The sequence below is a fragment of the Marmota flaviventris genome, chromosome 17 (assembly GCF_047511675.1).
Source record: "Marmota flaviventris isolate mMarFla1 chromosome 17, mMarFla1.hap1, whole genome shotgun sequence".
NCBI classification, from domain to species: Eukaryota; Metazoa; Chordata; class Mammalia; order Rodentia; family Sciuridae; genus Marmota; species Marmota flaviventris.
Genome location: NC_092514.1, coordinates 60,013,188 through 60,022,974, shown reverse-complemented (window position 1 = coordinate 60,022,974; position 9,787 = coordinate 60,013,188). Strand labels below are relative to the sequence as shown.

General features: G+C 44.3%; 1 protein-coding gene across 9 annotated transcripts in view; it reads right to left on the bottom strand.

The window, feature by feature from the left end:
* Positions 1-9,787, bottom strand: part of Ezh1 (enhancer of zeste 1 polycomb repressive complex 2 subunit) — a 34,973-nt gene that overhangs the window by 2,371 nt on the left and 22,815 nt on the right. For 8 of the 9 annotated variants that reach the window (XM_071603374.1, XM_027947015.2, XM_027947013.2 and 5 more), the window contains 10 exons: positions 8,772-8,952; positions 7,748-7,944; positions 6,323-6,414; positions 5,359-5,399; positions 4,649-4,774; positions 3,073-3,251; positions 2,393-2,488; positions 1,894-1,975; positions 892-972; positions 117-201 (listed from right to left, as the gene is read on the bottom strand). In XM_071603374.1, the coding sequence (XP_071459475.1) occupies positions 117-201; positions 892-972; positions 1,894-1,975; positions 2,393-2,488; positions 3,073-3,251; positions 4,649-4,774; positions 5,359-5,399; positions 6,323-6,414; positions 7,748-7,944; positions 8,772-8,952 (1,160 nt within the window). Of the gene's footprint in view, positions 1-112; positions 202-891; positions 973-1,893; positions 1,976-2,392; positions 2,489-3,072; positions 3,252-4,648; positions 4,775-5,358; positions 5,400-6,322; positions 6,415-7,747; positions 7,945-8,771; positions 8,953-9,787 lie in introns of those variants that run through there. The other variant, XM_071603375.1, reaches the window with a different exon arrangement.

The window sequence follows — 9,787 nt, the reverse complement described above, 5'->3', positions numbered from 1 at the left end:
TGTTCAGACCCTCTCCTTCATCTGTTGTACCCATAGTAAGCCCCCCAAATCAATTCCCACAGCCACCTCTTCTGCCTCCAGGGCCATCTCCCAAGGATCACTGCTGACCTTCTTACCTATAATCAAAGAAGAGCTCTTCACCAGCCTGAATTGCCCTCTTGGCAAAGATCCCAATCCGATGATCTCCATTGACCATGACCACTGCAAATAGGAGAAACCCAAGGCTAGGTTTCTAATCAATGCAAGTAAATATTCAGGAGGATTCTGGGCTAATTTTCTCTACATTCTCAGTGTAATCAAATGGAATTAACAAGCAGTCAATGAAAGTAGTTCATTCTCTATGCTTTTGGAGCTATTATTCTGGCTAGTGATACATGGAAAGAATTACCTTTGTTTTTAGTTCCAGAGATTGAACCCAGTTCTCAACTACTGAGCCACATCCCAATCCTTTTTATTTTTTATTTAGTGACAGGGTCTCACTAACTTGCGGAGGCTGGCTTTGAACTTGTGATCCTCCTGCCTTGGCCTCCCAAGTGGCTAGGATTACAGACATGCACCACTGTACTCAGCCTTTTTTTTTTTTTTTAGCCCTGGGGATGAACCAGGCCTTCATAAGAATTACCTATAAATCACGTTTGTGGGAAGTGTTTTTTATAGTCAGTGTAAAAAGATTATAATACAGAAAGGGAGAAGATGGGGCAGAGGGAGGGAGAAGATGAGGCAGAGGAAGGGAGGAAGGAAGAGGAGAGAGAAGGGGGCCTAAAATGATACCAGATATTAATCATGATTATCTTTAGACCAAAAAGTAGCTTTGACTACTGAACATAAATATAAATCATAGTCAACAAAGTGTCCACCCTGACCCCACCTCCAAGGTCACTGAGGACTCACCTTTAGCATAGCAGTTGGGGTTCACCGAATGGTTTGCAAATCGAATTTTGTTTCCTTTCCGGGTTGCATCCACTACAAAATCTGTATGATATAAATCAAAGAAGACCTTGAGGGCACCAGGAAACTCCACACTTCTTTAGCCTGAATTTAAAATCAGTTAACTAACTGGTAACAGAAACAATTTAGTGCAACAGAAATTTGAAGCCTGGAGTGGTAATAGGATATGTGTAAAGCACCAAAGTCTGAGAATTCTGCTTCATGTGGGCACTCTCTCTTTAGGTTCCCCATCTTGGTTTGAATTACTAATGTCTTCCCATCCAGTCTACTTGGTAGGGAAGTTTTTTTTTTGTTGTTGTTGTTGTTTTTTGTTTTTGGTCTTTTGGTACTGGGATTAAACCCAGGACCTTGTACATGCTAGGCAATCATTGAACTATATCCCCAGCTCTTTTTAAATTTTGAGACAGACTTTACTAAGTTGCCCAGGCTAGCCTCAACTTGTGATCCTCCTGCCTCAACCTCCTATGTAGCTGGGATTACAGGTATATGCCATAGTGCCATGGTGGGTAGGGAGGTTTCGGAGGTGTGAGTGCTCAATGCTCCTATTCCAAAAAACCCCAAAATGGAGATCCTCCCAAATCAAGTGAACCATAGCCTGCAGGGTCTCTTGAGTTTGACCAGGCTCTATTGCATCTGTTGGAGGTGATCTGAACTTGGACTACAGCACAGACAACTTGGTAGGAAGACTTGCAGAAGCCAGACATAATAGAACACACCTGTAATCCCAGTAGCTCAGAAGGCTGAGACAGAAGGATTGCAAGGTTGAGGCCAGCCTCAGCAACCTAGCAAATTAGTGAGACCCTGTCTTAAAATAAAAAATAAAAAGGTCTGGGGATGCAGCTCAGTGGTAAAACACCTCTGGGTTCAATACCTAATGCCCTCCTCCAAAAGAAAGACCTGCATAAAACCACCTTGGGAGGACAAAAAAGACACCAAGTAGTATACCATTGTTGAGGTTGAAGAGGAAGCTGGACATGTATTTGTCATAGACTTTCCCTCGTCGATCAGCCTCATCCTGAGAGATAAGCTGGACAAACAGAAAAGGAACAAATAGGGTGTCAGGCTGTCTGCTCAGGCATGGTTCCCTGCCCCCAGAAAGGGCTGAGAAAAGGCAGTGTCACCTATAGGTGCTGAGGATCATGAGAATTGTAGGACAGGGTACCCAGGCCATGTTGTTCCCACTGTCACTCAGGCTGAACAGCATTCAGGCCAAAGAGAGACCCTCTCTGCCCCCACTCCCTCATGTGGCCTGAGATGACAAAAAACTGAAGAACAGTGGTTTGTTTCAGGACTGCAAACAGTTCTGTGGGATCCCCCGAGAGGCCACATGAGAACTCGGCTGAGTTATTTAGAGATGAATTCACAGAAGGCTGGCCCACAGAAAATCAGAGTTTCTCATCAGCATCTCCCCAGCAGGGACGTGGGCCAAACCCATAGCACTCACCTCGCCGCAATATTCAGAAATGAATTCGTTCTTCTGCACAGACTCCTTAATGAAGGTGCCCCATCCGGCCACATCAGAGGGGGCCAGCAGCAGATGCTGAGGAGAGGGAGTCAAAACTCAGATGACAGGGCATGTGTGAGCAAGTAGATGAGCATGCTGAATGTGCACGTGTGTTATGGGCACCAGTGGAGAGAACTAGCAACTGTGAAGAGGATCTGAGAACAGAAAAAAGGTCCAAGCTATTCTGTTCTGGTGGGGGAGAAGTAAGGAGGAGAGGTAGTAAAAGGAAACAGGACTCATCTTCCTCTCCCCTGGGGATCTCCTGGGCTTGAGTCCATGGGTATTCACTGCTTCGTGGGAAGTCAAAATGGATAACATGAGGGCTAGGGATATAGCTTAGCATTAGACCATTTGCCTAGCATGTGCAGGGTCCTGGGTTTCATCCCCAGTACCACAAAAGGAAAAAAGAAAAAGAAAAAAAAAGGACAACATTAATGACACATTTGCCTTTGTTTGAGGGGTCACTTTTCTGACTCTTTATTAGAACAGAAACTTTATTAATTTGGCAATGTGTGTCCATTAGGACTTATCAAGCACTCTCTAAGGAGTTAGGGAAAGAGAATGTCTAAGACTGTTGTGTCTCTCCTACTCAATTATCTCGATCTGCAAAAAGGCCTCACCTTCTTGAGGCCACGCTGAATGCTGCAGTTCTTGCAGGAGACCACCTTGCAGTCCCAGTGCTCTGAGGCCCCACAGGTGAGGCACAGGTCAGGATCACACTCTCGCACTGCCAGATAGCAAGGACACTGCTTGGTATTGCACTGGGTCTTACAGCGACAGCCTGGGAAACGATTCTGACCTAGAGAGAAGAGCAGGTCAGTGTTGGAGCATTGGTTGAACTCAGGGACAGCAGAGAAGCACATGTGTTCAAGAGTGTTTGGTGAAATAGGACAGAAGGTTCCTTCCCTGTGATCATACATTGGAGTATTTTCCTTAGAAAACAAAGTGCCTCCCAACACTAAAGCCTGAGAGTCAAAAAAAGCAGGTGTGACCATTGAGAAGTATCTCCCAACAGTGGTCCTCACCCTATCCCTACCCCCATCCCTGAAGGCAGAATTTGGAAGGAAGGTGAAGAGAGCCCCAGAGAAAATGAAATCAGTTCTTTTCACTGGTAAATTCTCATCATCAAAACAAGCATCATTTTGAGAACAGAATGCATCCGTTCTACACCATCCTCCTCCACCCACAGCCCTCCCCAGCATCAACATCTTTCTGCTGTGGCTAGATCAGTATCTTCTCTTTGTTAGGAAATAGTTATAGCACAACTGCCTGGGGGCAAGCCCTTCTGCAAGTTGGGGACTGCAACCAACTGCTCAGCCCCACCTGAGCAAGGGCATGGCAGGATAAGATGTGAAAGAACCACTTTTAGCCTTTGCTGATGTCCAGGCCTGTATCTCCTACATGATATTAAAACTCCAGCTAGTAAATGAAAATAGACATAGACAGAATTGTGACCTATAAATTTTTTAATAAAAAAATTTTTTTCAGACAAGGTCTTGCTATATAGTCCAGGCAGACCTCGTGCACTATGAATCAAACTCCTGGGCTCAAGAGATCCTTCCATCTCAGCTTCCCAAATGCTGGGATTATAGGCATGTACCACAGCCCCTGGCTAAAACATTTTAAAGACAATATTTTTAAAAAGGAGACTGTTGCTGAACCTTGAGGAAAAAGATTCCTTTTTTAGTTCTCTCTTGGAAGGGCAAGTTGGGAAGGCATTCCTCTTCCTATTTGCTGCTTTTGGAATCAAGATCCTAAGGGCTTTTCAAAATAGCCTTCTCAGGTAGGAACAATGGTATGGCCTGTAGTCCCAACTACTTGGGAAGCTGAGGCAGGAGGGTTGCTTGACTCTTGGAGTTCTTCACCAGCCTGAACAATATAACGAAACCTGTCTCTCTCTCTTTCTTTCTTTTTTTTCCTTTTTTAAAGAGGTGGGTGCTAGGGATGGAACCCAGGGCTTTGCAAGTGCCAGGCAAGTACTATACCACTAAGCTATATTCCTAGCCCCAAGCCCCTATCTCTTAAAAAAAAAAATTCCTTTTCCAGATCTTTAGCATCTTACTTTCCCTCTAGAATGTCTAAAGCACAGCAAAGGGAATTCCAGGAGGCAGCAAAGGGGGTGGAAGAGGAAGGGATCCTGGGCACTCTGAGGCCGGCCACTCTGGTGGACTCTAACGGAAAGCACAGTGCTCTTACAGTCTGGGTTGCACTGGCAGAACTTCTCACAGAAATTCTGAGTCATGATGCAGGGGCAAGTGCTGTCACAGGGACGATCTGGGTGGTCGCAGGGCTGATAGTTGTATACTTGTGTGGAAGAGTTATCTAGAAAAGAGAAGAATCAAACAGGACTCTCCTGTGACTCGGTTCCCTTGCTGCCCTCCCCTCCCACTGCCCTGAGTCAAAGCAGGCTTATTTCAACCATCACCTTGCACACACACACACAGCACCTGGAGTGAAAAGATAACACAGATGACCATAGTGCACGAGCTATAGTGGGGTGACCTGTTTTGTGGGAAGGGTGTGGAGATGGTCTAGGGCAGCTACTCTGAACATTAAAAAAGGACTGGAACCTGGCAAATGTCACTCTAGGAAACTCAGAGACCACAAGGCCTTTAACTGTACTTCATAAAAGGTCTGCTTAGCTGCAGTAAGAAGCTCAGCTGTTCTTAGCTCTGCACAGAAATCTGCAATCTGCGGAAGCAGCCAGGGTCAACAACAAGTGCAGCTGTAGGTGGGGCAGAGTGATGGCCACAGGCTGAGGCCTCAGACTGAACTGCTGAAGACCGCCTTGGGGGAACTAACATTTCTCACCCCCTCCCCCAATGCTGGGGATGGAACCCAGGGCTTCTCCATGCTAAGCATGTGTTCTATCTACCATTGAGCTATGCCTCCAGCCTGGAACTTGCCTTTCTTCAGCTGAATTTTCCTGCAGTGTGCGGCCCACAACCTGAAAGAGAAGGGATGGTTCTGGGTCACAGATCTTGGGAGCTTTGCTGTTGCAGGCAAATGACCGAGTGACCTGCTCTAAAGGGCTCTGATAATTGTGGAATATTCTTCCAAAATCCCTTAACAGGAGGCCCTCTATTTTGGTACGCAGAAGCTAGGACCCATCTTAAATCCAGCTGGACTATGTTGCAAGATTTAAATCTCTCCCAAACAAACTTATAAAAGAAAAAACCAAAAACTCAAGTGTATATATCTATTATAATATTACTGTTCCTCTCTCTCCACTTTCTCTTTCCCTTACTTTGTGGAAGAGGAGATGTAGGGGAGTTCTAAGACAAGAGGTGAAAAAGCCTTTCAGGAATCTTTTTCTTGAGTGAAGGAATGGAAAGGGAGGAGTCACAGGGGCTTCAGTATCTAGAACTGGCATCAGCTCCTTCCTTCAGTGACAGTCGTTAGGTTACTGAGCTAGGTAGAATGCTGAATAAAACAAAAACAAATTTCTACCCCTAAATAAAGATTGTCTGCATGACAGTATTATTAGATAAACAACCTGTGCTAAAAACAAAGAAAAGGAATAAACTCTGATCATAATTGAGAAATAAGGAAGTAAGTGGTAACTAATGGCCCAACAAGGAGAAATGGCCTCAGGGTAAAGCCATGGGCCTATTGGCCAGAAGTTTAAATGGAAAACCAGAGAGCTATCTCAGGTCCAGTCTGCAGCATGTAGGGGCAGGGGGCAGGACCGGTCCCAGGCACAGGCACTCAGGTGGCACTGAGAATTCTGGCCCTCAGCCATGTGATGGTGAGCAGATGGGCTCACTCAGCCCTGTTCAGTGGCCTAGAGGGAGGCAGGTGGGAAGCCCAATGGGAGGTCAGAGCACAGAGAACAGCCTTCCCATAAAAGGTTCTTCGTCCAACCCTTGCCTGTGCTTTCTTTTCTTCTTCTGTGAGGGGTTCATGAGCTCATCTGTTGGAAGCTTCAGGATAAGTGATTCTTTCACTGCAAACTGAAAGACCTGGAAGAGAAATCCGGCAGGGCTCGTTACACCTTTTGGAGCTAGGTGGTCAGGTAAGTGTTCAGTAACATGTTGGGCTTGTGAGAGTTCTCGAGAATTTACAGACAGATGATTAGGCATCTTTTCAGTCAGGGATAGACAAGAGTCCCATTGGATGTGGGGTCCTGGCTCTGAAGTTAACTCTATATCACTCACCCTAACTCAGGAAGGGAGATATACTGAGCACAGTAATGCCTTCCATGATCAACAGCTTTCATCCCCACTCTTTCCACCAAGCCACCATGCTCCTTACCATGCGTGTCTACCTCTTTTAGGAAAGGAAGGGCAGCTGCCTGTGTGCATTGTGTAACTGAGTGTAAGGCCTGATGGGAGCCCTTGGACTGGGCTTAATACTAGCTCCCTCTGTTGACAGAAAGATGCCAGAGCCTTGACTATTTCAGCAGGGCAGTGTCTGAGGAAAGATGGTTCTCCTTTAACCTTTCTCCCTGATATCACTCATTTTTAGCTTTTTTCTTCTTCTTTTTCTTGGCTACATGGGATTCTGCGAAACTGTAAATATTGTCCAGAAAATACACAAAATTTTTTTGCCTGAAGGAAATAGGGATGAGCTCCAAAATGAAAACAACAGGGTATTTAAACCCATGATTATATTAACTGTTCTAACTAAAAGAGGTGTGAAGAGATCACAAGATACCTCCAGAAGTTAGGGAGCCATGTGAACAGAGATCCAGCACTGCTTGAAAGACTGGTCTGAACACCTGACTCCCGTCTCTATTCTTCACTGTCTTCTCACCACAGTCTTTTCCTGCTTTCAGTGCATTAGTGGCTGTATCAACTGCCTTTCCAATGATGGCATGAGTGAAAAGGCTGAGGTCTAGGCCCAGTTATTGGAGCTGGTAATTTAAAAATCTGGAGAATAAAGGAGGGGAGGGAGGGAGTGGCAGTGGCAGTGGCAGCAGCCGGAGTGTGCTGCTAAGAACACACACAGAAGACCAGAAGTTCCCTCTAGGTATGGGGTACATGTTTAGAAAGGTGGTTGGGAATCACTAAAAGCAGCTTAAAGGAAGTAGGACCACCAGAAGATTTATATAGTGGCTAGACATAGAAAGAAGAATTTGGCAAAGAGGAGAATAGATCCCTAAGCATTGTTAGGCCTGGTATTTACAGAAGGGCCCAAATTTGGGAACCTACTTCATGACCCAGAAGCATTGGCTCACAAGAGACTGAACCTAAGACAATTTCTCTCCAGACACGTGACATCAGGTGGCAAAAAAACAACAAAGCAATGGATGAAAGGAGGACCCACGTTTGTTCTGCTACTCTCAGGCGGTACCTGCTTGCATGTCTTCGTCCCCAGAAGCCTGGCTATTGAACAGAAGTTGTTGAAGTAGGTGCCATGGAAGACTCGAAAAAGAGACTCTTCAGCCCCAGTCCACTCCACAGGCTCCGAGGGGGCTTCCACTACACAGAGCTGAGGTGGGGCTGGACTGGCCTTCTGTTTTGTGGGGGTCTGACAGCGAGAGTTAGCCTCTAAGCAAGGAAGAAAGAGAAACAGAAGTGGAATGCAGTTGTCATTAGAAACTTGTCACAAACTCAGAAGTACTTTGTTCTACTTTAAAAGGCAGAAATGTTAAGGATGAAAATATTCCCCATCTCCACTGCTTTCTGGTATACTATGGAGATAATTAACAATTTTTAAAAAGTAGAGATATTAAGAGTCAGGGTTGGGACATAGCTCAGTGGTGAAGTGCTTGCCTGGCACATGCCAGACCCCGGCTTTGATTCCCAGCACCAAATACAAACCAAAACACAAAACCTCAAAGAAGTTTTAAGAGGAAGGCAGTGGCCATGTATGGTGACATGTATGTGTAATTCTAGCCATTCCAGAGGCTGAGGCATGAGTACCACAAATTCAAAGCCAGCCTCAGAGCCTGTGGAGTGGACTGGGGCTGAAGAGTCTCTTTTTTGAGTCTAAGGTGCCAGCCTTGGCAACTTAGTGAGACCCTGTCTCAAAAATAAAAATATAAAACAGGTTGGGGATGGGCTGGGCTTGTGGCTCAATGATAGAGTGATCGCCTAGCATGTGTGAGGCCCTGGGTTCGATCCTCAGGACCACATAAAAATAAATAAAATAAAGGTATTGTGTCCAACTACAAATAAAAAATAATTATTAAAAAGAAAAGAAAAAGAAAAAAAAAACTAAAACAAAAACAAAAAACAGATTGGGGATGTGGTTCAATCCTTGGGTTCAATCACTAGTGCCAATCCCCCTCCAAAAAAAAATTCAGGCAGTAATCCTGGGTTTACCAGAGTCGTTGCAATGTAAAGAAAATAATCTTCATTTCTTTTCACTGTACCTGATGAACTGGAGGCCCAGTCATTGCCTGTGTCCCTGTCACTGTCCCCTTCTTTAGTCTCAGCCACAGCTGAGGCTGAAGTGTTGGAGCAGGAAGCACTGACCACATGGTGCCTTCGCCGCCGACGCCCAGAGCACTTGGAGCGAGGATTATGGAGCATCGCATACTCTTTTGCTCCTTCCTGTAGCGGACATATTACAGGTATGAAATAGGAATAGGCCCAGATTCACTATATTGATGCCATCCATTATATAAACCTTTATCTCCATCAACATCTATGCAATGTTACTGTCTTTTTCTTCATCTGTACCATATAAGTGTGACCATATTATAATGGGACAGCTAGCGGCTTAACAAACATTTTAAGACTTACAAACTTATGCCTTTTCACAAAAGGGTTGTCCTATAATCTTAAAAAAAAAGATATAACCTATGTATCTATGCATCTTCAACTTTCCAGAAAGTTATATCTGAAATTGATTCACATGTTTGGAATTTGAGATCTTATTCTCCTGATGAGGAAATGAGGTTCAGAGAGGAAAAGATACCTGCTTGAAAATATACAGCTTATTGCTCCAAAGTAGGTACAAGAGTCAGAGTAGGTACCATGCCACTGCTATTTACAGTCTACACTCTGCTTCTGTTTCAATAATAAATGTGTAATCCTTCAAGTTGTACACTATTACTACTTAATTTTGAAACCCCCTAAGCTGCATATGAAATTCATAATACTGTTCCACTACTCTTCATTATGTTTTTTTTTAGATCAAATAATTCAGCTTGATCATTTCTAATTAGAAGGTTTGTTTTCCAAAGACTTCTAGTTGTTTCTAAAAACTAAATACAGTTGTAAAGGATAAAGGTTAATCATCACGAAGGATATTTGGAATAATATATGTAGGTCCTAAAGGAAATTCAAAGAAAGTTATTTTGAGATTGGTTGAATCGGATAGCACATATCTATGCTACAATTTGAAATCCTCAGAATTATTATTATTATTATTATTTTTTATGGC